Below are 24,495 nucleotides of genomic sequence, written 5' to 3'. Positions count from 1 at the left end.
GTTGTATATTTCGTTGTGGGTCCTTCTAGTTGTGGCATGTGGGATGCCGCCTCAGCGTGGTCTGATGAGCAGTGCCATGTCCGTGCCCAGGATTCGAACCAACGAAACACTGGGCCGCCTGCAGCGGAGCGCGCGAACTTAACCACTCGGCCACGGGGCCAGCCCCTTTGGTCAGATTTTTTAAATGTTTAGAATGTGCTTAAGAAGAAATTCCTGTTCTTCAGTCATTGCATACAACATTTTATGAAGGCAAATTAAGTCTATTTTTTAATCACAATGTTCAAATGATCAATAATTTTATTAATATTTTTTGGTCTATACGGCAGTTTGTACTATGTCATCTTGGTTAAGCTGGAGCTGCAATTTCCAGAAGCCTTTTCCCTGTTTGGTGTCAGGTCAGATTTGCAAAGCAGGCAGACAGAAGTGAAGCAGTAGTTATTTCTCTCTCAAGGTCTTCGAGGCCTGACATGGTGAAGGACATACAGCTGGCTCCAGCTTGTCCTCACTCTTTTCCACTCCATGTCCAGATCTTCCTGAGCAGCAGTGGCCCCAAGCCCATGAATGAAACTTGGCTGAAAATTCACAGCAGTCATAGCTCTACAGAAGCAACAGCTGCCACAGACTTCTCTAGCTGTCCTTCCCAGTCTCATTTCAGCACTTGGATATCCACTTAGATATCCACTACTACAGGAGTGTTTCAGGAAAGCTGAGTGGCGCCTTTTCTCTGACCCTTCAAATCTCCCTTCCAGACCATTACTTCCCAGTTCCTCCCACAATTTCAAAAGGTCTATCTTCTATAACAAATCCTTTATTCTACAATAGTCATAGTAGCTTTGCTATCCAGATTAAATCCTGAGAATCTATTTCTTTCTTTCAAATACTTAGAATGTGATGTAGTCACCTTAATTTCTGCTCAGTATGCACTTTATTTCCTTGAGTATATTGGTAAAATCAAATACATGATATCTTTACCTTTCTTAAGCTATTTTTTTTTAATAAAGTAGCAACTACAGGTCTAGGGTTCTTAGTGTATAAGATTTCAACTACTTCTTCATACTGCAGGATTAGAGCAATTCTACAGATTTGGAAATCCTGAGTCTACATGACTTGACGTATTTTCCTGATGGGTTGGAATGATAAATGAATATTTGAGAGTTATTAGAAAAAAATGCTTTAGGATAGAGAATTTGGCATTTTATGAAATTCTCATCAATGTTATATCCCCAAAAGGTAACCCTGGAGATTTTCTAAAGCCCCTCTCATAGAGTCTCTTCTCCTAGCGATCTGGGGCAGGATCAAGGGCTAGGCATTTCTCACAAGGAGCCCAGATGACTCTAATGAAAGTGGTTGCCAATTTCCTTTTGGGGAAGATGAGACCAGAAAAAAAAATCAGACAACATCTCAACATACTATTTTCCCCTTTTGGTCTTCCTCTACACCTTTATCCCCTCCCAAAATAGAAAAAAGAAAGTGAAAAAACAACAAAATAAACCTACCACCTTTTCCAATTTTTCTGGACCATCAAGCCTCTTACTTCAAGGAATTTCCATCTTTAAAGGTGACAAATGTAACTTCATGAAACATGTTACATGCAAAGCATATTAATGTTTCTAAACAAAAAAAGACTTAAAACGTCTTAGAGCACTCAAATTCGGAAAAATCATATCAACATTTTACTTTAAGAATAAATTGAGTTCATATCAAAATGTAGTTTAAAATTAAGCATTACTTTATTCACTGAGTGAATTTGAATCTCTTGAGATTTATGTACATGTTACTTAAGAACAAATTTCCCTGCATACCTGCATACCCTAAGCTCCTTGCAAAAAAAAAGAAAAAATTAGAAGAAAGAAAGAAAAGGAAAAGGAGCACTTATTGTTTTGGTGAACACCATGGTACATAATCACTCACAGGAAAGACATACCTAATTGAATATCTGGGGGTGATGGAAGCAGGTACCTCACACACACTGAACCATGCGATCCTTGATATTCTCATGAATTTTTACATAATGCTGGACGAACCGACATACTTTAGTTATTACCTATGATGTAGAAGCGTAAAACTGTCTAGAAAAAGAATGATACGATAGTTATAGTGAATCATGGGAGCAGGCTTCTAAGCCTGGCCAATGGTACTATTTGAAATGCTACTTTCCCTAATAAGATTCTTTGATAACACAACTATTACTAATTAAAAACAACTATTAGAGAGTTCCTTTCAAAACAGTAAGTTCTTGTTTTGAATGAGCAGGACAACTTCCTCACCCTCAGCTGGAGTCAGTCAACAGAGATCCGGGGCTACACAGCACTCGATGCTGCAAAATCGCTTCGGAATCAGTTTCACTTTTGACACATAATAGTTTTCAATTTGAAATTTCTTTGCTGTTTCTCTCACCCTCTTTAGATGGCTTAGGACAGAGATGTCCATCTTACCACCCACAGCTGCAACACGCCGCCTCATGACACCTCTCTCCCCACGGAAGCATGCGTGGGGTGGGTTTATAAGGAGAGACCTTTTTGATCTCTTTTCCTCTGTCCCTCCTCTTCTTTATCTTCATCTTCTCTCCTTCTTCTCCATGATAACTTGCTTAATGGCTTCACTAAAAGAAGAGCATTACAGCCAAAAGGAGTCACGAGATGCAGCAAAAATGAGACAGCATTGCATTTAATTAAGACACTCCCTTCTTGACGGATTCTTCTAAAATAAATGTTTTGAAGTGGATTCTGCATCTTGTGTGCAAAGAGAACTGATGGAGGCAACAATTGGTGATGACATCTGAAAAGAGTTGTGAATTTTTTGGCTTTTGTACTTAAAACTATTTCAAATAAGATCTCAAATGTTTCTTGGAACAATTCTGAAAAAAGTAATTATGGGTTTGATTAGATGCACATGTGTGCCATGGTGATACATATCAACTTACATTTGGTAGTGAGGCACTCTTGATTCAGCCCTCCCATAATGACCAGTGGGTTTAATTAGATAAGACAAACTGCTTTGAATCGATTTGGCTTCGGATTCTGGTTAGCAAGCTTTTAGGAAAATGAGGGATACTTGTATTTCATTTTAAAATTTGTGAAACAAGAAGAAACTTTTTGGTAGAAAATTAAAACATGATATAAAGTACTTGTGAATAACATCTTAAAAGGAAAATATATCCCAATCATAGGAACTATTTACTTTTCTTGAAAACTATTTTCTCCCTGGTTAGTTCTCCATACATCCTCGAAACTCGACACTTGAGTTGCTTTGTTTTAAGATAATTTTGTGAGTTAAATTTGTCTTTATTTATCGTACGATCTAGCTCTATATGTAATGTTCAGCCATAAAAATTAAAGCTTATATCCAAGAAACCAATTCCAGGCTCTTCCTTATTTTTATTAGCACCCAGGAAAGAAGCAATATGAGCTGTGTGCCACGTACAACATCGTAGTAACACAGAGTTTAATTTCACAAGCCAAAGATACTGCATCCGTGGCTTATTTCATAGCAACACTGACTCATTTTCTCAAGCAAGAAATATATCTCCTCAACATGTGAAACTACTCTTCAATAATGAATTTCAAATTACGCAAAAATGTTCATAAAATCTACACAGAGGATGACAAATCATTACTACCAATATTGGGGTAACTGTCTCATGGTCTTATAAAATTTATAATCCTCAGTTCTAAATGCTTAATATTGATCATTAGTTAATACTATCTGCCATATTCTTAATACTGGTACTTTCACAAAAATGTATTAGCATTAAATAATGAACCACTACTTTAAAAGAAAACATCTTGTGATAAAGTTTCTTCTTTTGTATGCAATTAAGAAAACACTATTCTTTTGAAAGTGGAGTGTAATTTGAAACTACAGATTCAAATACTATGTAACTGCACAGTATCTCTGACTCTAAAGTGTTAAAAATCCAAATGAAGTATTTTGGGAAAGAGGAACAAGAACTGGTGTTCATGTACCATAGGCCTAAGTATGAAAGAAAGAATTCAACAAATATTTTATTTCACTTAGCTATCAAATCCATCACCTCATTCTCACTTGGTTGATCCCTTTTTGGTGTTATACTCTGGGATTGATGTTAAACTGATAATTTCTCTAAAACAAGCTCACATTTGAGATGTTACACCATGTCATATTAACAGCCAATAATAACACTTCTTGTGTGTCAAAGGCATAGGAACAAGGCACTGAGCGTTGTATGAAGCGATGCCTCAATAGAAAAGATTGTCAATTCATTAAAAGATTTGAGATTTCTTTAAACAAAGAGATCAAATTTTATAAACAACTTGTACCTAACTTATACAAATAACTAATGCTCAAACAGGCTTCATGATGCAAAATAGGTATTGCAGAATAAAAAGGATTTTTAAAAATAATTCAACGATTTTTTTAGATGAAGGTCAGTAAATTAATCAATAGACATTGTCTTGCATTTGTTAACCACTAAGAAGACACATTTACTTCTCTATAATGTCTTTCATTTACTTGAAGACCTGAAGCAATATAACCACTTCTTAATGCTGTTTTCCAGATAAGACAATCCAGTTTTGAAACTACTGTTACCAAGATGTTATCTTTTAAGAACTGAGTTGTTAGTCTTGAGTTGGAAGCCAAACATTCTGTCTCTTGAAAAATCAACTCGGGAAGGACCATCTGGGATTTTGATGGAAGTTTAACTTATTCAGGATGATTTCAGGAACAAACCCCTGCCATGATATCTAACCAATATTTTTAATATGTGAGTTTCCTTACGTCAGGTGATTTTGGTTTTTCATTTGCATAGTCTAAAATGGCAGGATATATATGGATCAGTAGGCCTCTTGACTTCTTTTCTTTTTGTCCCAACATTTTCTTGATGGGAAAGAGGTATAAAACAACCCAACAGAAGACCATGAAAATGTGCAGAGGCTCTGGAGGCGATGGGACAGCCCACGTCCAGTGTTTAATTCTAAGCTGCAACATCCCATGATTTTCCAGTATTCTGATTCCATGTGCACTTTTAACAATCATTTATAGAAGCCCAGAAAACAGTATCTGGGGAGGGCCCTGCCAATGCAGCAGACAAGTGGTATTCTTCCGACCTCATAAAGATGGCCTCTATAAAAGTATACAAAAACTTTTGGAGTTAAAAAAGAAGAAGAAGAAGGGGTAAAACTGACACATGGCTTCTGGCCTCTGGCCCTAAAACCAGGGGAGAGTTGTCCAGCCAGACAGGCCACCAACTGCTCCTCAATATGGTGATGAGAGTGTTGACTTGCCCAGCTATACTTGGTTTTCTTGGATCATGACTCGCTTGGAAAATTCAGCAGAACTAGTTCTCAAGTTCTCTTTTAATTTGTTAAGCTCAAAGTCATGGAGAATCTTGATAGTTATTAACTTTTCTCGCTTGATTTTCTCCAGAACATCTTTTGGAACATCAGGGATCATCCAGGCCAACAAAAATTTAACTAAAAACACAATGTGCTGGAGGAAACAGAAAAGCACATCAGAGACATTGTTAGACTTGTCAAATGTCCAGCAGGAAGTTCTTACAAATCATTTCATTCATTCAATAAACTATACTCGACACAAAAGGTACAAGGAAAAGCAAGAAGATGAAGTCCTTGTCCTGGAACTTTCCTACAAAGATTAACATTAAACAAATATATACTAAAATATGTAATTACAGAAATTCCAGTTGAATACAGTTATTGAATATACTGTTTATCTACGCTCCCTCCTGAAAACCTACTAACATATTTGTAAGGGAATTTTAAAAAAATGGTATAACTCACAAAGACAAAAAGAAGAGAGAGGGAACAGTGACAACAGAGTCAAGAGAGTGAAGAAAGCTGGCACCTAAGCTTGCATTTGGTGACTTGGTGACGGTAGAAACCAACCAGACAAAAGCCAATTTTGTTTCAGATCATCAGAAAAGTTCAGGAAAGAAGGTCCTAAGGACTCTGCAGGCATAAGTGTGGGTGGAGTTGAAAATAAGGGGATTAGTTAAAAATCTGTACAAGGAGGAGTTGAATTTTCAGAACCTCTCCCATCCGTATCCAGGAACTACTTTCTGACCCCACCGTGGCAGTAACTGAGTAATTTATTTTCTGTAGAAATTAAAAGAGAAAGCTGTGGACTCAGGGACACCAAAGCTAGTGGAGGATGGAGGTGCGGTGCCATATTGAAAACAGGGCAGCTAAGTGGAATTTGGCACACTGAATCCCAGGATCCCTAGTCCCTCCTGCCTTGCTCAGCTCTCAGAACACAGGCAGCCATGAGATGGCTCAACAGACAGGCGGTTAGAGGATTTTTCTCTGGGGACATAGTCTGTGAAATTAGAACTACAGATATCAAAATTTTGTAGGTCTCAAATGAAAAAGTCCCTTCACTACCTTATCATCCTACAGTGAAATGCAAGAGACCTTCCCCCTGTATGCACACAAAGCTTATAGTCAGCATTCACTGCTTGACTCTTATACATAAGCAGATTGCCAAGAACCACCAAATATGTAAGAAAGTCTAACATGAAAGAAAAAGATCGAAACACAGAAATAGGAACTAAGGGGAAACAGAGGTAATGAAGGAAGCAAAAGAATAGTAGAATAAAAAGACAAAAGTATGAATCCCTCCACTTTTTTTTTTTTTCAAAGATTGGCACCTGAGCTAACAACTGTTGTCAATCTTCTTTTTTTTTTTTTCCCTCCCCAAATCCCCCCAGTATATAGCTGTATATTTTAGTTGTGGGTCCTTCTAGTTGTGTTACCTGGGACGCCACCTCAATGTGGCCTGATGAGTGGTGCCATGTCTGCGCCCAGGATCCGAACCAGGGAAACCCTGGGCTGCCGTAGCAGAGCGCGCGAACTTAACCACTTGGCCACGGGGCCGGCCCCATGAATCCCTCCATTTATAGGAGAGAAAATAAATGATAATTAGAATTTCAAAACAGGAAGTATAACATCCGAATAATAGGAGTCCCAGAAAGACGGAACAGAGAAAAGAAGGAAATTATCAAAGAAATAACACAGGCAAGTTTCCCAACTTGAAGTGTAAGCACAATTTTCAGATCCACAGGGTTCAGTGAGTGTTCAGAGCAACGAAATGTTGTCCAATATCAAGGCACTGTCTTGTGAAGCTTCATAAAAGAAGGGCTAGTGAAAGAATGCTCAAAGCTTATTGATTTGTGAAAGGATCATAAAGACTGAGGAATCAGAATGACAGTGGATTTTATCACAACACTGGAAGCTGACAGAAAATAGAGCAATGTCTTAAAAAACTTCAGGAATACCTAAATAGAGTCGGTTAAAATTTTTTCAGGGAGAATGAGTTTTCATCTTGAATTCTATACCAATTAATCATCTATGAAGAAAGAAAAGAAATTTTCAATATTCAAAATTGATGGCCTATAACTTTCCTCAGAAAATTACTGAAAGATGCGCTTCATCGAAATAAGCAAGCAACCCAAGAATGGGAGAAACACAGATTGCAGAAAATGCAGGATTCAATACAAAAGAAGGTGAAGAGAAGTTTTAGGGTGATGGTGGGTCAGACAGAGCCTGGGATGATTCAAAAGATTAAAAGGAAAAATAAAGAAAGAAAAACAAAAAATCAAAAGAATTTTGGGGCAATTTATCAGAGTGAAAGGTAATCCAAACTTCTGATGGAAGATGTGGAATGAAAGAGTGATAAATTCATAAAGAACTGAGAGAGAAAGAGGAAAACCACAGGCAGGAATATTACATAAGACTGCTCTTTTTTTCATCATGTGGAATTATTTGACTTTAAACTATTTACATGTATAACTTTGATAAAAGTAAAATAAACTGAACAAAAACTGACTGGAATTTGTGTGTGCTTGCATTTAACTTGTCTACTACTGAGCTTTGCTGGAAAGTGAAAAAATGCCTTCCATCTACTCTCTCCCTCACTGGCCACATGGCTGATGGTCTGTAGCTTATTCAACCACCCTCTCTGTGTCCGTTCTCTCTTATTGCATGCGTTACATCCATAACTAGACGAGACAGTCCACAAGGGAGGAAACATGGTGGGCGGAGCAGAGGCTTGGGAGTGAGACCTCTGGCGTTGAAACTCAGGGCTAATATTAGCTGATTATCTTTAAACCAATTCCCTAATTTTGCTGAGTTTCAGATTCATTTTTCAAGGGTGAATAATAAAATCTAACTTACAAGGTTGCTATCATAGCCTCTGGCACCAGTGTACAATAGGTATTCAGTAAAACCAGTGGGTCCTCTGCCCTTTTCCTGAACTCCAGGGAAGAGGCCATATTTTTTCTTTTCTTTCCTGTCACCTTAATATCGTCAGCAATAGTAAGTGAATAACAGGCAATCCATTGTACTGAAAATATCTCTAAGTTGCTTTTTGTGACAACAAATACTTATTTCAAAACAATTTACTGAGATAATGCTAATTTTTCTGCTGAGCAGATACTTTTAGAAATACATGCCTAAAAGGAGAAAACAGACTAGCTAGAACGAAAGTTAAGACAGGCTTACTTCCATAACTATGATGAAGGTCATCTTGGCAGCAAGGACATGCCAGTACTGCATATTATGAAAATATTTCTGATCATGATCAGGAGGAAACCTGTAATCTCTGTACCTGAAAAATACAAGTAAATGCAAAAGTGAGCTATCACTTCAAACAGCGAGGCCCAGCAGAAATTCTTGTTATTTCCCTTAAGACCCTTGTAGTTGATCACAAAAGTCAAGTCATAGGAGGATAACTGCTCTCATGAAACATTTATTTTTCTTGTATGGATAAAAATCATGGCCATACGTTACTTATGTAGAGTACTGATGCAGCTCAAGTGAGACGGGGAGACTCAGCGAAACTTCTCTCCTGCCCTTCAGAGACAAATTTCTCCAGTCAGCAAAATTTGTGGTCTCCATTCCCTTTCTTCCTACTCCTTAACATACTTAGCTCTACCCATCGCTCCACGGAAACCAACTGTTTCCTGTCATTAAATTGAAGGAACGTTTTAATCATCATCTTATTTGATCTTTCAAGGATAGGACTTGACATTGTGGGCCATCTACTTTCTTGAAACTCTATTTTCTCTTGGCTTATCTGACGTTGCATTGCTTTTGTTTTCCTTACCATCCTTCTGGAGTTTTCTTAGTGCTCAACTTGGTAATCTCATTGTTTTCTACAAAGTTGCGAGATGTTGATGTTCTTCAAAGACTTAGTCCAGCTAGGAAGTGATGACATCAAGAAATCGGACACAAGTGTCCATGCTCTTAAACACTATCCTATAATTCCTCTATATGCAAATATAGACTATAACAATGATTTTGTCTACCTGTGTTGCAACATTTTGCTGTTTCTGTCTTGGAATCCCAGATGAAGCTGTTGGTTTAAGAGTTAAGTTAAGGGGCTTTGATGTTTTATATATATATATATATATATATATATATATATATATATATATAGTAAAATATAATTATATATATTATATAAAGATTATACGGAAATATAATCTTTCCATCCCAGAGTAAAAGATCCTCCTAGTACATGATACACTGAGTGTGGAAACAGTAGGTTCACAAATCTAGTTTCCTGTTCTCCGTGAGGAAGAAACCCTCAGGTGGGGTGGCCGGTGAACTCGTCATATTGTTATTTCTCTTTCTCACTCTCTCTTTTCAAGGATATATAGTTAAATTCAAGTAGATTAAATGCATATATACAATGATCATGCTGTATGATCTATAGATATTACAACTTGGGACCAAGGGGCATTTCTTGGTGAGAAGTCTTTCTAATAAATTTAGAAAATAAGAAACAATTGAAAACTGATATTATCTCTACCCCTAATTTTCTCTTACTTTTGGACATTCTACTTTTCCAAATCAGAATCACACAACGTGTGAATTCTAGAACTGATGCACTTTTTTCATCCAGGATTTTTACTGCTCCAAGTAAATCTTGTACATCATAAGAAATGAAGGAAACAGAGAACTTAAGACATATATTTAAAGGGCAAAATTGAAACCTAAGAAAACAAGAGGAAACCTGCAAGTGGTGAAGTCTCGTTTTTCTGAAGGTACAGTGTGGTTTGGAAAATCAGCGATCAGGAATGTCGACAGGCTGTTATTGATATATCCTTTCATGGGCTCAGTGGCATCTGTTGAGTAGGCATAGTAGTAAACTAAACGAGGAATGATGTCTGACGTAAACGCTACAATAAAAGCCTGAAGGACAAAGCAAGAGAGAGATCATGAGCTAACAATCCAGTTTTAAAAATATCCGATTTGTGCATCTCTCAGTTCCATGTGCCATGTGGATGCCAAATGATTAAAATGTTATTACAAATCATGTTAATCTATAAGTCTTCGGCTTAAAAGATAAAATAGTTCATTTACAGTGTATGATTCGTATTCCAAAATTTCATAGCTAGAAAGTGGCTAAGTTGAAAACTGAGCCTAAATGTATCCCCAAACACCATGCTGTTTCCACCATGCCTTGCTGTTTCTTACATTTCTCCTTGTTTCACAGTACAGTTCACACTCTCCTTAACCAAATTCCCTTGCCTAGACCAACTCCACAGGTTAGGGCAGTGATTGTGTGTGTGCGTGCGCGCATGCAGGAGGCCGGCAGGGAGGGAATGGAGAGACAGAAGACCCTGTGCTGGTAAATTTCCCACAGTTCAGTGCAATTAATCAAGTAACTATTTGATTCCCCCGGAATGGTGTTTTCTCCTCCTTTCCTAAGCTCTGGAATAGTATCAATAGCATGTTTCCTTTAGGTTAGATAAGTCAATTTAAAACCATCTGGCTCTGCCATCTACATTTTTAGTGGTAGATTTTTTAAAATGTCTAATATTACTTCTGTAGCTATTGGTGCACTCAGGTTTTCTATAACTTACTGAATAAATTTTGGCAGTTTTTATTTTCTAAAAAAGTGTCAGTTTCAAATAGACTTTAAAAATGTATTGGAATAAATGATTACATAGCAATCTCCCATAATTTTCTCACTTGCACCTTACAACACTTTTTTCTTGTTAGAGTTTTTCAGAGTTTTGCTTGTTTTATTTGTCTTTTCAATGAACTAACTCTTTATTTATTTAGCAATTATATTGCTTTTTGTTTGTTTCCTAATTTGATTATTTCTGATTATATCTTTATTAATTCTTACTACTTTTTATTGATTAGTTTTACATTTTGCCTTAGTTTAAGGTATATACTCAGCTCATGGTTTTCAGTCTTTTTTAATAGGGAAAGCATTTATTGCTCTGAATTTTTCTGTAACTGTGGTTTTAGTTGATTCTCATAGGTTTTCATTTTAATTAAGCTTTCTATAATTTCAATTTCGTTTCCTTTTTATACGATAAAGCTTACTTAGAAGCGTGGATGTCGAGCAGTTAGATTTTCCTTTTTAACTAGTTTATTATCAACTTCAATTTTTAAACCATTACTGTAGGTGAACATGGACTGCAAAATTTCTGCTTTGGGGAATTTGGTTTTATTATTATTGTTAATAAGTGCTCCATAAATGTAATAGGTAACTGTTGTGTATTCTCTGTTTGTAGTAAACAACTTTATGTATAATCAAGCTTTAACTGCATTACTCAAACCCTTTATACCATTACTGATTTTCTGTCTACTTTGTCACACCCTATGAAACTGTTATCATAGTATTTTAACAAGAGTGATTTTATAATTTTCCTTGCATTTCTAAGAATTTGTCTGTCATAGATCTCTCTGTGTTGTTTAGTGCACCGAAGTTTAGGGATGTTTTATTTTATGGATTGTCACCATGAAGAGATCAATGTAAATAAAGAGTGAGTTAAGCATCATTCACATCTCCCCATCCCCAGGAAAACAAAATAAAATACAAAGTCACCCCCGAAATAGGTACACTTACATTAGTTGCCACAGAAAGGACAGCCATTCCATAAAGAATGTCTTGCCAAACACCTATGCTATGAGCTTTAGCAGCTACAGGTCTCCTGTACTGAGTAGTAAGTTTCCAGGCATCCACTCGGATCTCTATGATATTATTCAAGAGAGCAAGAAGAGGAGCCAAAGGAAAAGAGGCCACAAATAATGTCACAAATCCAAACTGGATAACTGCAGAGAAAAAAGAAAAATTCACACTCATTATCGTGGAGGGGAAAAGAGGGGACACTCCACCCAACTCTGGCCACTTCCCTCATTTTGGAGGGATCTACACCAGCACAACAGTCCAGGTCTCTTCCATCTGCCAACTCCCTCCTCCCTGTGGGAGGCATAGGGACTTATCTGCTTGCTAGAATAGGAAAGAGAAACTGCGTACGCATAGCTCAGCTCCGACCTTACTGTTTTGTTTTGAGATCTGCTTGTCTGAAGAAAGCGTCCATTCTTATTAGATAGGATATACTTAATCCTCTTAAAACACAGCCTTTTATAGTGGGCTATGTTTAGGTCTATGCAGGTCTAGCCTTTATATCCTGGTATTGGCACATCAGCGAGGCAATCAAGGTTTACTCCCTTGGTAATCTATGTACTTTTTTGTGCTCAAGGATAATGACTGATTCATTTGGATGCTTCCAATGGCCAGCACGTGCTGGGTATATAAAAGCACTCAACTACAAGCCTTATCAACAAATGCATTATTTAAGATTTAAAGAAGCTAACAGATGAAAAGGCAGTGCAAAACAAGATATTTGAGAATAAATCAGAAAATGATCTAAAGCATCAGAAACATAAATTATATGTGGGCAAAGGAAATACACATTTTCTGGAATGAGGTATTTGTCGAGGTCCTCATCCAATGTACTATCTTGACATCTTTCTAAATAGGTTTTACTCTTTCCTCTTTAAGACTCAACGCTTGTGTAGAAGCTGGCTTCTCTTCCAATTTTTGTTCTTTTGTTTCCAACAATGCTTGTGGTAAAAGACTCCACGCAACTGGCAGCCTGGGTTTCACACAAGTAAGGAAAAAACAGTCTGAGATACAGGAATGGCTTTCCATTGAAGGAAAGAAGAAAGAAGGAATCTCCTGCTAGTCCTCTATTTCAGATGGGTCTTGGTTGTGTCTAGATTTCAGCTTATCTCATGAGACTGCCTTATAAAACTCAGTCTTGTCGTCACTAAACTAAGTGAACAAACCACCTCTTTTCTTGCCTTCTCTACTGAACCAAGCGATAGGTTAAGAGGAAGCGTCATGTAGAAACAGCTTGAATTTTCTAGGTTCAAATCCCAGATCCGTATCTAAAATCCTGCAGCCCATGGCAAATTAATTAACCCATCACAGTTTCAGTATCCTCTAAAGTAAAATGCAGCAAACAGTGACTACTCTCTAGAATGTTTCAAGATTAGAGATAACGGATGTGTAACACATCCAGAATAAATTGACTCTTAGATGTGTCTCAATAAATGGTAATCTTGTCATGAAACCTTGATTTCATCTTTTAATTTCAGCTATCTTTAATGCATTTATGCACAATTCATTTGAAACTTACATAATTAATTAAAAATTACAGCCTTATCACTCCATAAAGCAAGGACTACCTAATTTTACAAGCAGCTTATAAAATAGTCTTCTTTCTATTTGTCCTAAATTTACCTATTTCAATCCAGATATCATATGTATGTATTACGGTGGAGAATCAGAAATAATTTCAGATCATTTCGTTCATGCCACCATGATTTTATGGGCCTAGAAAGTAAGTTAAGAAAATTGTCCTCCTAATTCCACCAGAGAAGCAGAGAAGGTCCCTTGAGATGAAGCACTCTGAGTAGACTACACAAGCAGCCCCATCATTATTTCTCCTAAAATGCCACCTCGAGATCTCTTCTTTGTTCCGTCCCTAGAATGCCTTATGCATTTCTCATGGTCAGCCGGGCTTTCCGCTGCACGAGTGCTGTTACCCTTCTTCTTCTCAGCCTGACACTAAACGTGTGTCAGGCTCCAGAAATGCTTTTCAACTTATTCTCTCTCTGAGCTGTCACTGAGGCAAACAAAAGGAGGAAGAGCTATTTAAGCTAATTTGAGACAGGTGTTAAAAAGTGATCCTTACTTTACTTGGTTCAACAATATTAACATCCAACTGATAGGAAAAATATCTCTAAGATTGGTGTTTTGAAACTAAACATCATTCTTCATTCTATCGGTGAGGAATATAAATACTGAGCCAATCTTTTTTATATTCTCCATCTATCTTTTCAGCCACCATCCAATAACTTATTGAACATCTACTATGTGCGAGGCAGGAAGAAATATTAAGAGCTGGAAAAGCACTTACTTTGCTCAGCCTGACTCTGTGTTTCAAGACAGTGGTAGAAAATTACCTGTTTCTAAGTACTCATAGAATAGCCCAAGAGACCCAAAAGTCTCAAGGTCGTGATCCTGCTCCCATCGACTGTAAAGCTTTTCAGAGTTGGTCCGAGCTTTTCGGCGTCTCCACCAATTCAGAATCAAGCTGTAGGAAGTGACAAGAGTAAACACATGAAATAGAGTTAAAAAAACAGGGGTCAGAGAATCAGAGAGTTAGATTCAGAATTTGGTAGAAGGGGAAATTAAGTAACTTAAGATCACGGAGCAAGCAGAGCTATGACTACTTCTAAAGTCCAAATCAGAATCTAATTGTTCTTTTCACAACACATGCTGAGGTCCAAAGTTCTTTATTGGGGAGATTAAGAAAATAAGACATCCCTGACTCTCCCCATGGAAATACATTTATTCCGAGAGAGTTCTGTTAAAGAGCATGTGGAGGAGGGGGTCATCATAGGATCATTTTTTCTGTGTAATTCACTAACCTTCATGTTGTCAGGCTACTCAGAAGGACACTCAAAGAAATGAGAAATTGGTTACAATAGAAAATGTATGACAAAGGAAATACAGAGGATCAAGTAACACATGAAAATAAATGCAATAATCCCAAACAAAATATTACCTAACTAAATCCATACTATATAAAAAATAAGGTATCATGATAATGTTGGACTACTTTAAGGAAAAAAAAAGGTTTTTTATTAGAAAATCACTGTCATAGACCACATTAACAGATTTAAGGAGAAAAACATAAAATCATGTCAATTGATGGAGAAAAATTCATTTGATATATTTCCAGCACCTATTAAAATCTATTTATGACAGAAAAGTAGGAAAAGAAGGAAATTACCTTAATCTGATCAAAAGCATCTACCAAAATCCTGGGGCAGACATCATTCTTAACAGGGAAAAGTTAGAAGCATTCTTGTTAGAATCAAGAACAAAATAAGAGTGTGCATGGTCACACTCAAGGCTCTGCTGGAGGGCTGAGCCAACACAACCAGACGAAAAACAAACAGGCAAAGAAGGGGACGTGAAGGAGAATCTATGATGACTAACAATGATGTGATGGATTGTCTGCACAGAAAATCCAAATGAAGTCAGACAGAAATTATTAGAAATAATAATAGAGTTTATCACTATATTTCGTTTCTATACATCCACAAAACACAGGTAGAACATAAGTTTTAAAAGATACCATTGCAATAGCAACTAAAATTAAAAGTACCTATAAATGGATTTGACAAAAGATTTATAAGACGTGTATGTAGAAGTTTAAATTTATCTTTAAAGTCATTTAAGTGCAGGGGACAGCCCCATGGCCTAGTGGTTAAGTTTGGCATACTCTGCTTCAGCAGCCTGTGTTTGGTTCCTGGGCGCGGACCTACACCACTCACTAGCCATGCTGTGGTGGTGACCCACATACAAAATAGAGGAAGACTGGCACAGATGTTAGCTCAGGAAGAATCTTCCTCAGCAAAAAAAAAAAAAGTCATTTAAGTCCAAATAAATGTTCATGAATAAAAAGACATTATAAAAATGTCAGGTGTTTTTATTGAAACAACTGAAATCTAATTTCAAACAAAAAATCAAAATATTTTTCCATGTGAAATCTGACAAGATGTTTCTAAAATTTATACAGAAAGACTGAAGATCAAGGATAGCCAAGATACTTCTATAGATGAACAATCCATTGGTAACACTTTCCCCACCAGATGTCAAGACTTAAAGAGCTGCATTAATAAGAGAGTGTAGTACTGGTGCAGGGACAGACCCCTGGGACAGCATCGGTACCCAGAAATAGCCTTGCACTTGCTGTCTGGCATAAATGGTATTGCAGATCACAGAGACCAGGGAACAGGAGCTTCTCCATCAACGGTAACATGACAATTATACATATATGTGGGCATGAGTGTAAAAAATTAAATTTGAATTTCACATCAAACACAAAAATCTTTTCTATATATATTAAGAATTTAAACGAGAAAGACAATAATGTTACAATGCTAAATGTATGAGAATATCTTTTTGATCGTGGGGTAGGGAAGGATTTATTAAACAAGACTTAAAAAATGCCAACCTATAAAAGAAAAGATGGATAAATTTTACTATATCAGAAGGATGTACTTTTGTGCATCTACAGCAGTGGGTCCCAACTAGGAGTGAGTTAGCCCACAAGGGAACATGTGCAATGTCTGGAGAGATGTCTGGTTGTCACAACTGGCGAGAGGGTGGGCTGCTGGCACCTAGTGGACAGAGTCCAAGGATGCTGCCAAACCTCCTACGTGGCAGAGGGCAGCCCCCACAACAGAGTTATCTGGCCCAAAACGTCAATAGTGCTGAGGTTGAGAAACTGCGATCTAAGGATACGATTAAAAAAATGGAAGGACAAAACTTATGTTGCGATAAAATATTTGTAACACATATAACCTAAAACAAACTAACAAAAACACAGCAACCAGAAGTTATAAAGTATTCCTACAAATCAACTTAAAAAAAGACAGACAAGTAGAAAAATGGTTAAGCAACATGAGCAAGCATTTCATTGAAGATGAAATACATATGACCAAAAAATGCTCATTCATGTCATTACTCAGGGAAATGCAAAGTGAACCCAGACTGAGATATCATTTTGCCTCCAAATGGGCAAAAATTAAGCAATGAGACAATACGAAGTACTCTAGCAAATGCAGATTAAAAGGAACACATATACTGCTTATGTCTAAACTGAAAAACACAGAGAAAAAAAGATAATGAAAAGGGAACAGAACCCCTGAGATTTCTGAGACAATGTCAGACAGATGGACACGTGTGTAACTGGAGTCAAAATGGAAAAGAGACCACCCAGTTCAAGAAGAGAACTTTGCCAGGAATCCCACGTGCTCCATTCCAACTACAAACTCCTCGATCCCCACAGAGTAACCACTATCTTGAATTTTATCCTCATCACTTCCTTACTTTCTTAAAAATAGTTTTATCATCGGGGCTGGCCCCGTGGCCGAGTGGTTAAGTTCGCGCGCTCCGCTGCAGGCAGCCCAGTGTTTCGTTAGTTCGAATCCTGGGCGCGGACATGGCACTGCTCATCAGACCACGCTGAGGCAGCGTCCCACATGCCACAACTAGAAGAACCCACAACGAAGAATACACAACTATGTACCGGGGGGGTTTGGGGAGAAAAAGGAAAAACTAAAATCTTAAAAAAAAAAAAATAGTTTTATCATCTATAATCCATTTTGAGTTCATTTTTTGAATGAGGTGTAAAGTTCACACCGAGTTTCGTTAGTTTGCATATGGATGTCCACTTGTTCCAGCACCAGTTGTTGAAAAGACTGTTCTTTCTTCAATGAACTGTTTTTGCACTTCTCTCAAAAATAAAATGGCCATATGTATGTAGCTCTATTTCTGCAGTCTCTACTCTGTTCCACTGATCTATGAATCTATCCCTTTGCCAATCCCAGTCTTGTAAAACTAATATAGTTTTACAGTTGTCTTAAAATCAAGTAGTGTAATTCCTCCAACTTTATTCTTTATCAAAATAGTTTTGGCTATTCTAGTTCCTTTGCCCTCTATATAAATTTTAGAATCCACTTGTCTATATCTACAAAAATCCTCTTGATACTTTGCTTGGAATAACATTAAATCTATATATCAATTTTGGAGATAATTGGTTGAGTCTTCCAATCCATGAATACAATGTTTCTCTCCATTCATATAGATTTCAAAATAACCTTTCAGCATACAAATTCCATTCCAGTGTGTAACTGATCCCATCTGTTCTACTCTATTTAAAGTACCAGTTTTCATTTACGTGCAATTGATTCTTTTTTTATACTCATTTGTTCTTGCTTAATTTATATGTTTTTACTTAAATGACTTCCTAATCCTTTTTCATGACATATCACCTCCTCATATATTTTTAGACTTTGCCAGAATCTTCTAGATAAAGTAAGTTCACTTTCTAAAACTTGATTTTGTTAGCAGCCTTTGTAGCATTAAATCTCATTATAAGTTTTGGAATTTTGGTTTGTAGGCTTAATTTTACTTGTTTCTTTTACTCGCCTGTCTGCCTGTCTCTTATCTTGTCTGTGCATATTTATCGCCTCCCTTGTGTTTGGTTTAGGGGTTACCTCCATTCTGTCCTCTGTGTTCTCAATCTGGAGCCAGCACTTAAAACAACGGCTTGGAGTTATTTCTCTGTGGCAATACTAGGAATGTCGTGGATCAAATACTGCTTGAAAGGATGTCTATGTCCTTCGTCAGCACATGAAATAGAAGCCCGGGAGCACATGGAACTGTGCCAGGGCAGCAGAGGGAAAGGATCTTTTCAAGCTTCTTTCATGAATAAGTGAGAATGAACCCAGTCCCTGGCTTCAAGTACATGTAGTGAAGCTGCCCCATCCCCCGACTTAAGCAGGGCATTTTAATCCACTTCACGCTGCAGGTGTGAGAACCCGACACTGTCATTTCCTAACAAGGAGCCCTGCAGGACCACAGGTGTATGAGCCTTCTCTTTTTATCCATGGGGATGTTCATCTTATATTGAAGATCAACTGTCATTTTGGTTGTCTCTTTTTATAATGTATTCATTATTGCTGTGCTTTCGGAACAGAGAGCAACCTCTTCACATACCAGCATTTCATTCACAACCAATTTTTGTGCCTAGGTGTGTCCATGACATATAGATCTGTTTACAGAGTTCAATGCTTAGTAATCCTGAGAATAATGTGCATCACATAGAATAATCTGCAGCAGAGATAATGTCTAGATTTCCACTGGAACCTTCACAGGAGAGGTGGATACTCAGTAGAGATGCATATTTAAAAGCCTCTGTTACCTTAATTCCTTCTTGACTGTTGATTAAAAATGAAGTTTTTTTATTGACTAAAATATTTGCTAACAAAAGCATCATGATAATCAAAGAATTCCATTTTCTTCCAGAGGAAATCTCTCATGGTTACTTAAATTAAGCAAAAGCTTCTAAGTCGTACATACGGATAAATGGCTTCTTTAATGTTTCCGAAGATCTGTTTCCCAGTCATTATGATGGTCAACTGGGTTGTTAATTCTATCAGACAGCCTCCAGGATCACACTAGTCAGAAGCAAGAAGAGAAAAAAGAAGTGAATGATGAAAGATGGACTTTTGCAACAAAAGAAATCCCAAACCAGAAGATCAGAACCTGAAGATTTTGTTTGGCATGGATAGCAAAGGGATATTTAGCTCAATAGGTCCAAGTGTGACCACAGACCAGCACCAGGATAGCTGTATTAGATTCAGCTGGGGATCTCTGAGTCTCATTGTTAGAAAATTCTGAATCTTTATTTGGATGCACAGGCAGGTTTGGAAAGCACTGATCTGGTCTAACTCTGTAACTCCTGGTGGAGCCCTTTCTGCCACAGCTCCAGAAGTTGTCATTCATCCTTTGCGGGGAGCCGTCGGCTATACAGAATGTACTTATCCCATTTCACAGCTCGTTTTACTGCCAAACAATAGGCATAATATAACTTCTTGCCCAGAAGAAACTGGAAAGTCTATCTGATGGCCGGATTCTAAGACTAGTACCCTCTGTGGACAGGATCAGCATCTCACACTTCTCTTGCAACTTGACAATATTGGAGTTAGCGGTGGCCACACAGAAGGCATTTGGTTAACACTGAGTTACTGAAGCCACAAATCTCCGCTCTCAAGGGAATTCTTACCTCTTCACTTCTCCACACATTGAATAAATATGTGTACTTTCCGGGATAGCCCACGAACTTCCCTTTAAAGAAAGCTACGTAGAAGCAGGACGAGTAAAAATTTACAAACTGAAACAGGAACATTTTCAAGGTAAGACTGCTCTCATACTCCTGGTAAGTTCGAGGAATTTCTGTTAAGTAAAAAAACACCAAAGTTTAATGATGTACCTTCCTGTTTCTCCTTACATTTCATACTTCCTGGGACAAGCGGCTATCTACTCATCTTATTCTGAGAGCCTGCTGCAATGATCCCCACTCCACCCATAATAGACCAACAGTAAGTAACTGTTGACTTTGTGCCAGACTTTCTATTAGAGACTTTGTATTACTCTATCACTGGAGAAGCCTGGGAAGCCGTCATTATTACATTTCGAGGGGTGAAATACTTGCCCAGGGTCACCCAGTCAGAATATGGAATTCAAACCCATATCAGACTACAGAGCCTCATACTCAACCCCTTACAGGACATGATGTCCTGTAAACACATCAGCTCCCTCTCTCTCGTGTGTTTTCAATCAGGTTTAAACAAAGCAAACTCCTATCAAGGGCAGGGGATGATTTCCAAACCGAACTGCGTTTCCTCTCATGAATTAACTGGCTCTATCAATTTTGAAAACAATGCCACGCAAATGGAGGCAGTTATAGCACACATTTCCCTCTCTATTTAAAATGCATGATCTACCATTTAATGAATTCCAAAGACAAGAAAATATGAGATTCTCTTGACCCCACAGCAGGGTATCATGAGGCAGATAAGAGGAAGGGAGCGTGTTTTTCTGAGCTGATGATTTCCCAAGCGCATGAGCTGATCCAGCCACATCCATCCCATTTTCAGCAATGCGGAGAGAGTGATACAGATTACTCTAAACACACAGGCAACTTCTCCCTTTCAGTGAAATTTAGCTGCATTCCCACAAAATCTCTGATGTGAATATAAGTGATTTTTGTCATTGAAAAAAGCTGTGATTTTTCAGGTGCTGCCTGCGATGAATGGTTTTGCTGCGGATAGCACAAGAAAAGTAAAATTGAGAGACGGGAACTCCAAACCTGAGGAGAGTGTCTAACGAAAGTTGCTCTCCAGTGCTCACTCCAGTGCTGAGGGAATGACGTGCTCGTTTTGTACCACTGGGCACGACCTCTCTGCACAGGTCTGGAGGCGGGCACGGCTCCTGGAGAGCGTGCTCAGAGAGGCTGAGGCCTCCAGGAGAGTCTCTGACCTTATTTCCGAGTGGCGGGGGCAGGGCCAGAAGCACCTGTGCTCCGCACTCCCCTCCCTCACTGACTCCCACTTCACCTGTCACCCCGCCTCCTCCCCTCACGGCCTGAGGAGAAATTTTAACATTTTCTAAAAGAAAATAATCCAGGTTCGAAGACATGGCAACTGAAAAGAGAAGTGCGAAATTTTAGATTTCTTCAGGAGGAGCTAATGGTTCTGTTTTTCTCATGATCGTTTGCAAGATCAAATACCTTCTAAATACCACACACATGAAATAAAAATTATGTCTTGAGAAAAGTGAGGATTTTTCTTAGGATTCAGCTAGCCCTAACAAGGGAGAATTAAGACAAGAATACTCAAAAAGATCTACAGCATCCTAATTCTTCCTTTTAGTTCTTCTTCCTGCTTCCACTGTGATGGGCCTGAATGTCGCTGTTAGGTGATTCTGCCGCACCGGGCTACGGGTCCACCTATAGAGTAGAACTGCCTTAAAGTGTGCCTTTAAAAAATGAACTCCCTGCGGGAAGATCCAAAATGGATGTAGAGCACTGGTAGGGACCCTTGTTCAGAGTCACACTAACGCTCTGGGCAACTTACCCATTTTTGTAATCCAGGCAGATATCTTTTCATAAAAGAAATTCAAGATCAAGATGACAATGAAGTTCAAGCACGATCCAGTGAGTGAGGTGGTTATCTGGGGAGTGAGGAAACTTTTGACCTGCTTTAAGGATGCTTCACTTTCCATGAAGCTGGCAAACGTGGCAAAGACTGACAGGCGGTATACAATCACAGCTACCATACACGCGATGACGAGAGACATCTAGGGGAGAGAAACAACGAATTGGTCACCCAGGTCTCTGTGTCTCTGTGATGCACACATATCTGCAACACACTGTTCTCTTTGTCTCATACATTAAGTTCAGCAGCTCTGACATGGAAAGCAAACCAAGTCAGCCTCTCGCCCCACAGACGGCGGGAAATGAACACCAGTAAAGTAAAAGGGTTAGAGATGAGGCATATGGCAGCAGCTGGGGAAGTCTAAAAGAGAAATCTACTGGCTGCCCATCCTCTAGCAAGAGCTGGAAAACTAGTCAGAAGGCCCAATTCTGCCCATGGCCTTACCTACTCTTAGATGGCCCTGGAGTTAAGGATGTTTTTTGCATTTTTAAAGGTCATGAGGAAAAATAAAGACAATTGTGCGCCAGAGACTATTTGTGGCCTACAAAGCTTAAAATATATCTGGCACCCTTACAGAAAATGTCTGCCAACCTCTGCTCTAGGCTGGAGTTAAACATGTGGTGTGAAGATCACTTATTTCCCAGAGAAAAATACATTTAAAGATTCTATTTCATTTCCTCTTGGAATGTTGCCATTAGTGGTCTGATACGCCTGGTAGTGTAGATATTTGTGTAGAGTCTGCATAAATTTTATACACTTTCCAAACCACAAAAACACAAAAATCTAGGGATGGCTTTATAGAGATGATTGGAGAGTTTTATTCTGAAAGTTGAGGAAGAGACTCAGATTGAATGAGTACTGAAAACAAAAGGAAGAAAAATCTTTCTGGGACCAGACTCCAGAGTAATTCACAAGGAGCATTCCAAATGGATTACTGTCCCCCTTTTATTCTGCCATCTCTCCTCCATGATTGTTATATCATCTAAGAAAATGCATTTAAAATAGGAAAATTAATACCTTCACCAAATGCTAAATGCCAAAGATAAAAAATCATGAGACAATATGGATGGTGAGGTTAAACTATAATCTACAATTGCTAATGATATTTCAACCTGCTAAACTGTCAGAGGGTAACATGACCTCTTTTCCTCAAATTAAAGGCTGCCTGTAGGAGGGCACGAATTTGGAAAAGGGAAGGCAGGAAATAGATTATGGTGATGGGGGAATCTAATGGCTAAAAGGCATGGAGAAAACCCGACTCCCTCACATGGGATAAGCCAACTGAATTTTTCAAGGAGAAGAAGGAAGATTTTCTTCTGTTTATCTCAGCAAGAGAGTGAACTTCAATAGTATATGGGAGTTTTTTTCTTTCATTTTTTGCAGATATTTTAAGTAGAGATAAAGATAAATGAATGATTTTTTAAAAACTAACCAGAGTCTGCAAATTGTCATACTGTTCTGGTTTCAAATTCTCCCCTAATCAACGAAGAGCTGGGAGGGGAGAGAGTCAGGCTCTAAGACAAAGCTCCTCGCTCTCCCTCCAGCTCTTCTTCCAAGGTTCAATTGTGGCACACTCAGGTGGACTACGGTTCATTTTGTAAAGAGCTCTATTCAAGATAAAAGGACGGGGGAGGGAGGGACTCAAGAGCTCCTGCAGATGAAACTGTGGAGATAATCCTAATACGACTGCGTGTCAGAGATGATATCAGTTTTTAAAGAACGCTTACCCATAATGTCACCGTGGCTCCTGACAAAAAGTACCATGGAAGACGACTACATAGAGGCATGTAGGGTTCCATCTCCTATAATTTTGAAGAAATCACAGCAAAATTCAACGTCTACTTCAAAGTTGGGACTCCAAGTAGCAGTCAAAATCACAATGCCGAAAGCAGAAACTTCCCCAAAGCTTCCACTACAGCTCACGGAAGACTACATTCTAACAGTGGTTCCTTCCCTTTAAGGAGAAACCTTCCAGGATCTCAGATGAGACGTGATGGACACACACTAGTTCCTGAGTGTTGGCTCAGAGTGGTATTCAGGGCCTGGGAGCCAGGAAACAAGTCAACCCCTGAGGGCTGCTGCTTGAGTGGACATGCTTTAACGATGTTACAATTTTATTCTAAGTGAATTAAGTTGAATTGCGATGAATTGCGTTGCTCTCTAATTGCTTGGCATGATATTAAATAGGGGGCCTTCTTCATATTTATAGGGTTGTGTTCTTCCACATAGTCCAGGGGCCAAGGATGTTCTCCCTTGATGCTTTTTTAAGTCATTAATGGAAGATATTAATGATATCAACTGACATTCTTAGCTATATCAAGGGGCAGTTACAGCTTACCCAAAAGAATACTGCCATATGGTAAAAAAATAGTTGTCAGTAGAAAGCTAAATCATGCAATTCTATCTAAAACATAAGATTTTATACCTTAAGGATTTAAGAGGGAACTGAATGCAAACAGAACTCAACAGGCAGCATAGGCTGTCCATGAGCTCTCTTAAACCCCAGGATATGTGTGCACATATGTGATTATATATGTGTGTGTCCGTGTGTGCGTCCATGCAGGCATATGTGTGTTCCCTACACAAACTCAAATGTGAAAGTTCTGGT

At 38.3% G+C, this 24,495-nt stretch overlaps 1 protein-coding gene across 2 annotated transcripts in view; it reads right to left on the bottom strand.

Moving 5' to 3' along the window:
- Positions 1–279: 279 nt before the first annotated feature.
- The window catches only part of ANO5 (anoctamin 5), a 96,157-nt gene continuing 71,941 nt past the window's right edge, over positions 280–24,495 (bottom strand). For both annotated transcript variants that reach the window (XM_005612220.4, XM_070273438.1), the window contains 9 exons: positions 23,615–23,689; positions 21,807–22,029; positions 19,955–20,124; positions 19,249–19,346; positions 14,274–14,404; positions 11,866–12,071; positions 10,015–10,193; positions 8,499–8,604; positions 280–5,469 (listed from right to left, as the gene is read on the bottom strand). In XM_005612220.4, coding sequence (XP_005612277.3) covers positions 5,269–5,469; positions 8,499–8,604; positions 10,015–10,193; positions 11,866–12,071; positions 14,274–14,404; positions 19,249–19,346; positions 19,955–20,124; positions 21,807–22,029; positions 23,615–23,689 — 1,389 coding nt within the window. In that variant the 3' untranslated portion in view covers positions 280–5,268. The remainder of the gene's footprint in view (positions 5,470–8,498; positions 8,605–10,014; positions 10,194–11,865; positions 12,072–14,273; positions 14,405–19,248; positions 19,347–19,954; positions 20,125–21,806; positions 22,030–23,614; positions 23,690–24,495) is intronic.

Source organism: Equus caballus, chromosome 7 (genome assembly GCF_041296265.1).
Source record: "Equus caballus isolate H_3958 breed thoroughbred chromosome 7, TB-T2T, whole genome shotgun sequence".
NCBI classification, from domain to species: Eukaryota; Metazoa; Chordata; class Mammalia; order Perissodactyla; family Equidae; genus Equus; species Equus caballus.
The sequence above is the reverse complement of the archived record's forward strand: the minus strand, read 5'-3'. Positions and strand labels throughout refer to the sequence as shown.